The sequence below is a fragment of the Moschus berezovskii genome, chromosome 5, assembly GCF_049115385.1.
Source record: "Moschus berezovskii isolate FMDL1 chromosome 5, NW_MosBer_1.0, whole genome shotgun sequence".
Classification (NCBI taxonomy): domain Eukaryota; kingdom Metazoa; phylum Chordata; class Mammalia; order Artiodactyla; family Moschidae; genus Moschus; species Moschus berezovskii.
The window spans coordinates 95,945,480-95,959,036 of record NC_142464.1 but is presented as its reverse complement, the minus strand read 5'-3'; the positions used below and the strand labels follow the sequence as shown (position 1 = coordinate 95,959,036).

General features: G+C 39.4%; 1 protein-coding gene across 7 annotated transcripts in view; it reads right to left on the bottom strand.

Moving 5' to 3' along the window:
• Positions 1-13,557, bottom strand: part of SLC4A4 (solute carrier family 4 member 4) — a 368,998-nt gene that overhangs the window by 211,895 nt on the left and 143,546 nt on the right. For all 7 annotated transcript variants that reach the window (XM_055434873.2, XM_055434874.2, XM_088836384.1 and 4 more), the window contains one exon: positions 9,012-9,147. In XM_055434873.2, coding sequence (XP_055290848.2) covers positions 9,012-9,147 — 136 coding nt within the window. The remainder of the gene's footprint in view (positions 1-9,011; positions 9,148-13,557) is intronic.

Genomic DNA, 13,557 nt, shown 5'->3' with positions numbered 1-13,557 from the left:
TTATAGACTGCTCACTACCCCCAAGGGGAATAAAAGAACACATTATTAGAATCATGAGTGAAAATAGATCAACAGATCAGCCACAATGTCAAGGAAAATTCAGAATTTTAATCAAGCCCAACACTCATGTGATTCATGAGTATATTAGCTACATTCTAAATTCCCTCTTTCTTCTCCCACCCAAGAAATTCTCACACTTCAATGCCAACCTTATCCCGAACCTCACCCTCCACCCTAAGACCCTCCTCCTTGCCCCTATATCCCCAAAAGTGTAAGGAGTGGAGGTTTTCACATGTTTTCACTCACATTCAAAAACCAACAGCAAAAAAGTTCTAAAATTTCAGAACTGGACCTTGTTTATTCTACAAAAGTGGCTTTGAAACATTCTGAAAGAAAGACTTTAATATTCTTGTGTGTGTGTGTCTGTGTGTGTGCGCGCATGCACGCACATGTGCATGTGCAAGTGTGTATATTAATTAGCAGTTCTTCACCTTTGTTGGTATTAGAACCACAGGAGTAGATGGAAATGAGAGAAAAATGACAACTTCACATCACATTCTTATAGAATTCTATGGATTTGCCCAGAGGATACAAGGTAATTGGGTTATTATACTGATTTTACAGAGTATATCACATTGGCTAACTTCAGGCATATTAGCTTTTCCGACTTACAGAATCTCTAACATGTTGACTGGTGACCAGTATGTGAAACATATTTACATATTTGATCTTATAATTTATCACTCAAGATGAGACTCTAAAAGATTCCATTGTATATGAAACCTAGTCAGAATTGCATATAATTATTATTATTATATTATTTGAGGCAATAACAAGTATTGCCTCAAAGTTCAAGTATCTATTTCACTTTGAGTTCAGTAAATATTATATGTTGTGATGATGTCATATCATAGTATAGCAAATAGCACAAGGTAATTCTGGGATAAAGACTATTAAATTCCTTTAAAATACATTGCTTAAGGGACTTCCCTGGTGGTGCAGTGGTTAAGAATCTGCCTTGCCACGCAGGGAACACAGGTTTAATCCCTGGTCTGGGAACTAAGATCCCACATGCTGAGGGGCAACTAAACCCATATAACACAACTACTGAGCACAACTAGAGAGTCTGTGTGCCACAGTGAAAGATCCCGTCCACCGCAAATAAGGCCCGATGCAGCCAACTAATGAATGAATGAATTTTTTAAAATACACTGCTTGAATTGTTCAAGGAACTGAACTTCAAACATGCAGGCATAAAGTAACGGTTTGCCCGTTCAAACAGACCACAGGTAGTTTCATTCCAGAAACTATACATGCTATGTCTATCTTCCTCACATATCAAGGACAAATTTGAGAAAAAATTGACAATGACTCAGTTCAAATCAGAACCCATTAAAGAAAAGGCTAAGGCAAAGGTACCGAAGTTCAGCCTATTCATGTGTCAATGAATTTGTAAAGGTGCTTTAGAACCATGTAATTACAGTTCTAAAGACCAGACATTTTTACTGTAAAATGTACTAAAAGCTACTATCTACCCTTCATAATAACTATGAATAACCATATATTTGCAATAAGTTCCCTACTTATCCTTTTGTCTTAGTTACTTGACATGTTATAGAAAAATTAATTTCAGAAGTTGGCTTTTTAAATGCTGGCAATAACAAAACTGTTATAACCTTGAAGAAACAGTTTATTAGGTGAAGTTTATTTTTTCCAAGGTCTTAGAAGAATAATGATAAAGTACATTGCAGTTTAACACACTTTGAGTGACTGCCAACCAAACAGTATTTCACTAGTTTGTTGAAGAAATAGAAGGCCCACGGGAAACACTGAACATTTTGCAACTTTCCAATCGTGTGATTAAATATAATTAAGAAAAGAGAAGACCTCTAACTTAAAAACATGCCAGTTTTACAGTGGAAAATAGACATGACCTTTGCCCTAGAATATAATCCAACTATATAAAGCTATTAAAACAATAATAAATTTCTTGTTAACTAATAAATGCCTCATCGCACATAAAAGATGCCAATGCCAATGCTATCTGGGATAAATGATATTTTTAAGGAGAATTCTTAAATTTCTAGATCAACTGTGAAAGTTATTGCAAAACAGTGTAGTAACCACATATAATTAATTACATAGATGATTAAATTCCTTTTTCTTACAGAAAAAATAAACCTGGTCTCAAATGGAATTTTCCAGAGTAACACAGTGGAGAAGAGATAGTGGATTCAGTGTAGATTAGGGTCCCTCTGCAAAACCCCAGGGAACGGGCATGTGGCTATGTTTGATGGCCAGGACCTGAAGTCAGGTTCTCCAAAGGGAGGCAGGGTCACTCGGCCAAGCAGAAACTGTTCCTCCATGTGGCCCACTAGAACTAAAACATCAGTACCCTTTTCCTTTGTTGGCTTGTTGGGTTTATTGAAACTTGTGATGTCTTTCTTTTTTACGCAGGTTTGGCAGTAGAATTTGAGTCTCACTGGGGAAGTGATCTTTAACACAGATTCTTATAACAGTGATGAATTCCAACATGGTCCATCTGAATATTCACTGAGGGAAAACTGAAAGCCAAAAACCATGTTGGAAAACATCACTGACTCACAGAAATAAAGAGTTTGGAGTCACGGGGGGTTGTGACAGTCTTTCTAGCTGGCTTAAGGCCATCACCAAAACTGGATCATGACTGATTCTTTTACCAGTTTGCTTCATGAATCAATTAGCTGATGCCTAGTCACCTAGAAGGAAAGCTATGACAAACCTTGGCAGCATATTAAAAAGTGGAGACATCACTTTGCTGACAAAAGTTCATATAGTCAAAACTATGGTTTTTCCAGTAGTCATGTATGGATATAAGAATTGGATCATAAAGAAGACTGAGCGCCGAAGAACTGATGGTTTCAAACTGTGGTGTTGGAGAAGACTCTTGAGAGTCCCTTGGACTGCAAGGAGATCCAACCAGTCAATCCTAAAGGAAATCAGTCCTGAATATTCATTGGAAGGACTGTTGCTCAAGCACCAATACTCTGGCCACCTGATGCGAAAAGCCAACTCATTGGAAAAGACCCTGACGCTGGGAAAGATAGAAAGCAAAAGGAGAAGGGGGCAGTAGAGGATGAGATGGTTAGATAGCATCACCCACTCAATGGACATGAATTTGAGAGAGCTTCAGGAGATGGTGAAGGACAGGGGAGTCTGGTGTGCTGCGGTCCACTGGGTCGCAAAGAGTTGGAAGTAACTCAGGAACTGAACAACAGTCACCTAGAAATTCTTAATGAGAAGCAGAGGATTATTCACTAGTACCAAATGTTCTGGGCTTCCCTGGTAGCTCAGAGGTTAAAGCGTCTGCCTCCAATGCGGGAGACCCAGGTTCGATCCCTGGGTCGGGAAGATCCCCTGGAGAAGTAAACGGTAACCCACTCCAGTATTCTTGCCTGGAGAATCCCATGGATGGAGAAGCCTGGTAGGCTACAGTCCACGGGGTCGCATAGAGTCGGACACGACTGAGCGACGGAATGGAACCAAATGTTCTATTAGAACTACCGCTACATCACTGAAAGTCAGTATTAAAGTTTTGGTTTTTTGACTTTTCCATACCATGTGGACTCAGGGAATTTTAGTTCTCTGACCAGGGTTCTCCAAACCTGCACCTCCTGCAGTGGAAGCATGGAGTCTAAACTGCTGGACCACCAGGGAAGTCTCTGAATGTCAGTATTCTAATGACCTAACACTAAGGATACTCTTTTGAAAAATAATTTTCTCTGTATTCCACTGATTATATCTATTTCTCAGATCTGATCATTCTACCTTTGGGAAAGCCAGTGAAAATTCAAAGTTCTGACTTCCAGGAAAGAAAAAATCAGGGAAAAGATGTGGGGAAAAAAGAGGGTGGTAGGGTTGGCTATACTTCAAATTTCATATAAATAAAGACTTCCCTTGTTTATAGTTTTACATGACTACTGGGCTTTGTGAGACTTAAATGGGGATATTTTTCCTACTAGTGAAAGCATTTTCCTTATTTTTTAAGACACAGAGCTAACCTGAACTTCCTGAAGTAGGACTAAAACTGCAGTAATGTTGAGACTCCATGTAGGATATTCTTGGTCAAATGAAATCATTAGTCAACTGAAAAAAGTATAAAACATTAAAAGGGAAAATACTAAAGAGGCTGTTATTGTGTTCGATGGGGTGTGGACTCACAGTAGAAACTACATGGAGCTGGAGAGATCTGGCAGGTTAGTTCTCTATGGAATAAAATAGTCCTTTTAATTGGAGTTTTCACAAAAAGCAAAGAATTCTGTTTAATGTTAGCCAAAAAAAAAAAAAAAAATTCATGCTGCATTTTCATATGTAAAACGAGTCCCTTTTAAGTCTTAAACTTTTATTAGTCTGGTAGGTTTTAGAGCTTTTCGTGGGGAAGAAAAGCCCCATCATGCCTGGAAACTGGACATCATAAATGGCAGTCATAAATTACTATCAAAATATTCAGAAGTAGAGTCATGTTGCAGGAAGTAAAATCCACTGACAATCTAACGCAACCATCTCCAAACTTCCCAAGAGAATTTAGGTGGAGCAGTAAGCTAACAATCAAGGCTCTGTTTCTCTGTTCATTCATCCTGCTGCTGCTGCTGCTGCTAAGTCAATTCAGTCGTGTCCAACAATGTGCGACCCCATAGACAGCAGCCCACCAGGCTCCCCCGTCCCTGGGATTCTCCAGGCAAGAACACTGGAGTAGGTTGCCATCTCCTTCTCCAAATTCATTTATTCTATAAACATGCAATTTTCAACTGTGGGCTGTCACAGGTAGTTGAAAACACTAGGAATATAGTGGTGACCAAAACAATCCCAAATTCCTGCCCTCATGGAGCTTTACTTTTATTGGAGAGAGACAATAACAAGATACGTTAACATGCCAAACATTGATAAGTACTAAAGACAAACAGAAAAAGGATGAGGGTTAGGAAAGTTGGGAGAAAGTTGCTTGTTTCCACTGAGCAGGTCATGGTTGAATAGAGACCTGAAGGAGGTGAGGAAATGGACCACGGAGATGACAGTGGGTACACAGGGAGGACTTTTCAGACAAAGAGAAGCGCAAGTGCAAAGGCCCTGACACAGGAGCATGACCACGCCAGTGAGGCTAGAGCAGAGCTAACCAGAAGGAGAGAAGCAGGAGATGAGGTCAAGAGATCATAGCGTACAGTTCATGAGGGAAGTAAGGGCAGGTTCAGGGAGATGGACTAATAACAAAGCATTTGCAGTCATCTGGATGAAAAAGAATGGTGGATTAGACCAGGGTTGTGGCAGCACTAAATGCAAGATAATGGTGAGATTCTGAATATCTGAATAACTTCTGATGTGAATATCTGATTATCTGAATAATATCTGAGGGTAAACTAGATAGCCTTTGCCAGTGGATCAAGTAAGAGATGTAGAGTAGCAGAGGTGTCAAAAAAAGACTCCAATCTTTCTGGCTTGAGCAACTAGAAAAATGGAGTTGTTCATCGTGGTGAGAAACCTTGTAGGAAGAGCAGGTCTGAGGTGGGAAGATAAGAAGCTCAGTTTCTGACATTTTACTTTGAGATGCCTGCATGCATGCTAAGTCACTTCAGCTGTGTCTGAAACGCCATGTGACCCTATGGACTGTAGCCCACCAGGCTCCTCTGTCCCTGGAGATTCTCCAGGAAAGCACACTGGAGTAGGTTGCCATGCCCTCCTCCAGGGGATCTTCCTAATCCTGGGATCTATCCCAATCCTGGTATTTCCTGTATTGGTAGGCAGGTTCTTTACCACTAGCACCTCCTGGGAAGCCTTTGAGATGCCAACTACCCACCCAAATATTTGTTTTCAATCAAACAAGGCAAGAAGTCTGGGCTAGAGAATTACAGCATCAGTGTACTGATGAATTAGTTTGAAACATCAAACAAAGGTACTCTTTCAAGCTTTGTCAGTGGTGTGCTGGGTACCCTGGGCTGGGTACCTGGGTACACTAAGCTGTACATCAGTCAGAAAGAAATGGATTATCACAGACCTCCAACTTCAATCACATAATATTTCTAAGAAATTATTGTATTTAGAACAGTAGATTCTAAGGCAATTAGTTCTCAACTAATCATAATCATAATCTCTCCCTTCAGGTGAATGAGTATAATGAGGCAGACAAAATGAAAAAAAGAATATCACATATATGATTAATTAATTAATAGTAATTGTGGCAAGTCCTATATAGGAGAAGTTATAGAAGGTAGACTATTTGTCAGTACATTTCTTTCTGGACAGTTTCCTCCATGACATGGTGTATACCCACCACACTTTTTCTCCAGCAGTACAGCCTCTCAGGAACCCATGACATCACCAAAAGGACATATATCTTGTTCCCAAGGAAATAGCCAGCCTTTAAAGTATTCATGACCATCTTAACCTTTAAGAATTTTAAATGAAAATACTGTGTCCATCTCATTCAATTTTGAACTACTGATACAATCAGCTGTGATCCCTCCACATTTCTGGGACCAGGGCTCACATAAAACAAAGTACAGTCTGGATTTGGCTGAAATTAAAAACAGAATGCTGTGCCTGAATTCTACTCTATATAGGTACTTGCACAGAATTTTAAGATGAAAGTTAAGAATCAATGGAACTCTTCTAGTTGCAGCTGATGACACCAATATACACAGAGGGATGGAATTGTAGAGCTATAAAATACAATGATATTAGAAACAGAACTCCGGGAGTTGGTGATGGACAGGGAGGCCTGGCGTGCTGTGATTCATGGGGTCGTGGAGAGTCGGACACGACTGAGCGACTGAACTGAACTGAACTGAACTGAACCCAATATGACTCTCATTTGACAACATAGAAAACACAAGTTCAGGAAAACTGCATGACTATATGACCTGCTGCTGCTGCTGCTAAGTCGCTTCAGTCGTGTCCGACTCTGTGCGACCCCATGGAAGGCAGCCCACCAGGCTCCGCCATCCCTGGGATTCTCCAGGCAAGAACACTGGAGTGGGTTGCCATTTCCTCCTCCAATGCGTGAAAGTGAAAAGTGAAAGTGAAGTCGCTCAGTTGTGTCCGACTCTTAGTGACCCCATGGACTGCAGCCCACCAGGTTCCTCTGTCCATGGGATTTTCCAGGCAAGAGTACTGGAGTGGGGTGTCATTGCCTTCTCCGTGTGACCTGTTAGTTAGCAGCAAAGTCAAAACTAAACCAACATCTCCCCAACACTTAATTAATGCTGCACCAGTATAATTCTCACTCTGATCTTTTCTGTTAGAAAGAAGAAAAATAAAGAATGAAATAGAGATACTGGTACAAGTTTTCAGTTTGACAGACTTCTTCGAGAGAATGTTTTATGAACTAAAAGCATACTTTATGAAAGACTTTTAATATCCAGGTGATTGGTGCTAAGAGAGGGGGAAAAGAGATGACGACTGGAAAAAGGACCCCAAGAGAGCAAAGAATGAAGAGCTTCGAGAGGGAGCATTTGAGATGGGCGGGCAGAAATGAGTTATTGCTCACTTCTGTATTCCCAGTACCTAAAGCAGTGCCCAACATGTACTGTATATTCAAAACATACTGGCTGAATTTAATTGATTTGAAATAAATTACAGCATATAAAAGGCATGTTGTTTGGGCTTCCCTGGTGGCTCAGATGGTAAAGAATCTGCCTGCAATGTAGGAGACCCAGGTTGGAGTCATTAAAAACATACTGGCTGAATTTAATTGATGTGAATTAAATTACAGCCTATAAAAGGGATATGTCAATATTATTTTGTTGGTGGAAGTCAAATACATTGAACCTCCATATAGTGATGACAACAGACCAATAACTGCCACTAGATCAACATCTTTGTATTAAATGATTTTTATATGTCATAGACAATTTAATGTGGTGTATATAACTAAATCTACATGTAGAAAGAAAGAAAGAAAAGCTCTGTTATGAGATTAGTGAAACTTTAGATATTTGTGCAGTGCTTAACAATTTATAAAGCATTTCCACATATATACATGTATGTATGTAAATGTCCATGATATAATAATATATCTAATACAACACTATATATTTATAAATAAAATATATAATATAAATACAACATATTTTAACATATTTATATATTGTATATCTTAAGTTGCATATATATATTATATGTAAATCTATACATGATGATGAATGTTATGAGCTGGCAGGTGACAAGGGTCTGAAATTAAACTCGCGTCCCTACCACTCCCACTTCAAGTGAACCTTCTACTTGTTTTCACTCTATTTTTAAAAGATGACAAGTTTTCACTTGGAATAATGGCAAGTTTGTGGTGAACGGTCATTGTCTTTGCCACCTCCCCCTAACAGGGAATGGGTAACAAGTAAGACATGGTACCACAAGATACCTTGGCATGTGGAGACCATGGGTATATATCTCCAGATCATCATTGTAGGTGCCTGACTTTCTCTCTTTAAAATATTTTATTGTTGCTGCTGCTACTGCTGCTGCTAAGTCACTTCAGTCGTGTCCAACTCTGCGTGACCCCATAGACGGAAGCCCACCAGGTTCCCCCGTCCCTGGGATTCTCCAGGCAAGAACACTGGAGTGGGTTGCCATTTCCTTCTCCAATGTGTGAAAGTGAAAAGTGAAAGTGAAGTCGCTCAGCCACGTCAGACTCGTAGCGACCCCATGGACTGCAACCCACCAGGCTCCCCCATACATGGGATTTTCTAGGCAAGAGTACTGGAGTGGCTTGCCATTGCCTTCTCCATACCTATAAATGGCGATTTATTTCTAATATCTTATAAAGGTCAAAATGCAAACCAATGACTCCAGCAGTGAAATAAAGCGTGTCCTGCATCCATGTCAATGTCAAAGAGAAGAAAAAGAATCCTTTTACTCTTTAACCAGCCAACCTCAGGCTCGTCGGTCATTCAGAGTGCTCAGGTTAGAGAAGGGCTCACAGACGAGTATCTTGCCCCATCCTTGTTCCCCTGGCTCAGTCCTCACACTCAGCCATGCCTCACCTCGCAGTCTCCTTCCACTCCATCTCTTGCCCATCCACGGCCAGCAGCTCATCCAGTTCCGTGAAGAGCTGAGGGGGTGCTGGGCTGTCATCCTCCTCACCCAAGATGAATCGGATGCGTTCTGCGGCAGGAGAGACTGCAGAAGTGAAAATACTGCGGTTAAACATCGGCTGGACAACCCTGAGCAAAGTGTAGCTCCGAGGTCTTCCTCTGTCCCCAGAGCTGGTGGGCTTCCCTTCCACATTTTCAGTGGACATCTTCCTCGCTGAGCCTCCCTCGTCCCCAACCTAAAGAGAAGAGGAATCCAAGGCCTCCTCTACTCCTTTGGTTCTGAACCGTGTCTCGGCTCTCCACCACGCTGCAGAAGGACAGAGCTCCAGTTCCACGTCCCGACTGACGGAGAACCTTTAGCCCTCGGATGAGCAGAGGTCCAACCACGTGAACTTCTCTCTCTCTCCACTGAGGACCCATCCAAAAGTCTGAGACAGAAACCAACTGGAGCCAATCATTTTCTCTACAGTGGTGGGAGGGGGCAAGAGAGCACCCCAATCCTAAGTTTCCCCCAGGCCCCCGCCTCCCAGCCACCCTCCCTGTGCCCAATGCCCAAAGCCCATGCCCTTGCAGGCTCCTTACTGCCCGTAACTGCCTAACTGCAAAGTTGATGAAGGAATATTTAACAAGACGGAGGCTCTTCTTTACATAATGGCAGTACCCAAAAATGTTCAGTCACACTTCAGTGCACTTGAAAAACAAGCCCAAGTAAAATATTGTACACCAGAAGGGGAAAAAACCTTCCAACTTGCTTGAGCACATAATTGAATGCCCTACTAGCTCCTTCTGACCCCATCTCCTAAAAGTCATGTAATGAAAAATTAACTAGAATCTCCTCCTAGATGTGGGCTGTTTTCTCTTTAAAATTAAAAAAAAAAAAAAAAAGGAAAGCTTTTGGAAACTGACAGTTATAAGATAAAGGCAATGGATACTCCTTATAATCCCCAAAGAATGGTATATACATGTGACTGTGGTCCAAGTACACAGATTTATTCATCTGGAGAGCTTTGTAGTAATATATGCTCTCAACCTAGTAAAACAAAAAAATTCCTACCATCTGAAAACTGCTATAATACTAGGCAGAATAAAATTCCATAGGTCAAAACACATTTACTACAAACTCATGAAAAATATTCAACCTACCTAGTAATCAAAACTAATTATTAAAACAAAATACATGTTTTGCCTATAAAAATGGCAAAAATTTCAAAGAATGACACTCTCAATGTGGGCAAGGGTTTAGGACATATGTACCAGCATCTTTCAATTTACATCACTGGTAGGAGTCCAAACAGAAATATTTTTCTGAAGGGAAATTTGGAAAAAATATGGAAATGTTTTCAAAGTATATCTATCCTGTGAGCCAGTAATTCTACCCCTAGAAAGATGTTCATTTCAAATAAATAACAGTTGCTGTCCCAACATCTTATCTACAGAGGTGACCACTGTAGCATATTTTATAATTGAGAAAAACAGAAAAAGCCTAAATGTCCAAAAAGGAGGATTGGTTAAACAAACCATTGGTTAAGCCCATTCAATCAAATACTATGCCATCATAAAACATAAAGATGAGATTATGGTTTTTTGACATGCATATCACATAATATTAATTGAAAAAATAAAACTACAAAATCACATGCATAAAGCAACCTACTTTGCCAAAGAAAAAATACACATGTATCCATAAGATAGTCTGGAAATGAGGGAGCCCTCATTTTGCATGGTTCTAATGAGTGTGAATTTCAGCTACTACAGTTGAGTTAAATAACACCAGTAGCCCAGCACCACAGCTTGTTTCAGTTGTGTGGTATATTAACTATGAGTAACCGCATAAAATATAAAGTTCACTGCCAGCTCTTCAGTCCACCAGCTACCATGTAAATAACATACGTGCATCATGATCATGACCAATCATAGCGCCCCTTTCAAAGTCTGCCAGTGACTGGTCACTACACATTTGTTATCCAGTTCATGCACAGACAGCAAAGTGCATAGTGGTGCGGCCTCCTTTTCTTGCAATGATAAATGCATATGACATGAATAATCTAAAGAGGGAGCGGGCCAATAAAGATGGAAGTACAGCCCAGAAACAAAAAGTACTAATGCTGGAAGTGAAACCTATATCAAATAAAAACGGAGTTAAGATCTAGCTGATTATGGGAATGTGTAGATAATGCTGCCATTCCCCATTTGAGAGACTCCAGATGTACAGTCAGGGGAACTTAGTGAAAGCAAACTCATTAACATAAATAGTAAAGCAAGTGGTTGTAACAAAATTATAATGATGTCCCAGAGGAAGTGATACTGGCCAAAAAAAAACTTTCACATTAAAGGAATTCTCATACAAATTTTCTGACATGGAAAGCACAAAGGATAAAATATTGGAAGCTGATCCAGACTTAGGAATATGACAATTCCTCTGGGCATAGAAAAGATGTTCACTCCATTTCATAAACTGTACTACAGGAAGCAAGCAAACTACTTCTGACAAGATTTTACAAGAAATCAACTCAGTGCTTCTAATGTTTTAAATTAGCTTGTACTAAATAAATACTGGTTTTATTTTTTCTTTCATTTCCCTCTACCTTTACAGACAACACTAAGAGAAATTTTAAATGATTTAGAAAATTTTTTAAATGTAAAAGAACAATAATAACTTTTGTCATTGATCATTAGGATTGTTTTATATAATTTCAGCTTACATAGTCATTTTTATGGTCCTGCAATACAGTGCAAAGCAAGGACTTCCTGTATACATATTTTTTAAATGTTATTCACTTTATTTCTAGGGCTTTTATTTTCTTCTTTTCACTTTCATATCAATTCTAATACATGCATAATTCATTTATGTATTCAATCAGCAATATTTATTGAGTAATGTCTATGCTCTAAATAGGTTTTGCCTCAGGCTTTGAAGATAAAGCAAAGAACCTAACAAAAAGATTCTAATTTATATGCTGGAGGGAAAACAAACATTAACTAATTAATTAATTAGTTAAGTGAATAAGTAAGTTAGTATATAAACCAGCAAACAAGAAAAACATCTGCAAATTGTTCTGTGCTTTCAGAACATTAAACAAGGTAACTGAATACATATTAATATAAGATACAATATGTTTTACTTTTATAATTAGAAAAAAAGGGGCTTTGAAATTTCCTAAATCTTTGGGAGGAAAAAAAACGAAAGTTCCAGGATTTTCGTGTTAAAACATTTGCAATGTCTTTCCAATCAAGAAATGGGATGTGTGATTATTTTAGAGGATCAGAGAACACATAAAAGAAATGATAGGAGGGTAAGAAACAATTGGCAGAATTTGGAATCTAAATACTACTCCTAACAAGTAAAGTATTCACATTACTAAAGATATAGTTATTCAGCACAGTGGTTCTGAAACTGACAGTCACAAATTTGACTGATTTTTCATCAACATTCAACATCAAAGATCCCTGAGACAGAATCAGCTTTCAAAAAAGTCTATGTTTAGAGAATCAACTTTTTGTTCATTTCTAAAAGATGCCGTGTGACTTTGTCCTCACTTCTAGCAGAGAAGAATGAACATCTCTCCTGCTTAAAGAACAGACTCTCCTGCACAGACACTGCACAGTTCATCTGTGCTGAACTGGAATCCACAGAGCACTACTCTGCAGTCTGAGGTTCTCAAGTTAGAAAAGGACAGCTCACTGCTTATCAGACAGCAACTTGCTGCACCTCTGCAAAGCAGAATCAAAGAAAGATGTCATGTTACCTCCAGGTCTTCCTCTCTGGGCACCGCAACTGAGCACCTTTCATAAGTTGTCTTATTTATTAAATATAGCCCCTGAGCAACCAGTATAACAATCTCCAGGATAAAATCCCCAAATCACATGTCATAAACAGGCTTGCCACTCTAGTTTCTTTCCTCAGTTGCTCCCCTCATCAAAAGAAAGCTTCTCCAAGAATCAGAAATAAGAGGTATTGTATTGTCAATCTCAGCATGTGGGAGAGACATCTTCCATGACCAACAAACACCCTCCCCAATTTCTAACATCATTATTAACACAAAGATATACAGGGTGCAATGAAGTATGTCAGGAATTCATTTTTCCCCCATAACTTTTGATCAGATAAAGAAATGGGCTAAATATAAGCCACACCACTACTTTCAGACTCTGGAGCCAAACTGTGTTTGAATCCAAACTCCATTACTTATTTGCTGTGTGATCTGAGACAAGTTGGTTATCCTCTCTGTGTCTCAAGGTCCCACACCTAAAAACTGGGATGATGACGATCACCAGAGTAGCTAAAATACAAGGTATAGATTCGTTTAAAAATTGCCAGCCCTTACCAGAAAAACCTGCCTGGCTTCTAAGAAAGCAAGCTCTCACAGATATTAGCCTTGACAATCCTTCTATGTTGAAAAGATATCAGATAAGAAAGAAAATAGCGAAAAGTTCCACACATTTTACTTTAGTAAATTAAGTGGCTTCAGTAATGAGAATGCAAAGGTGTCCACAC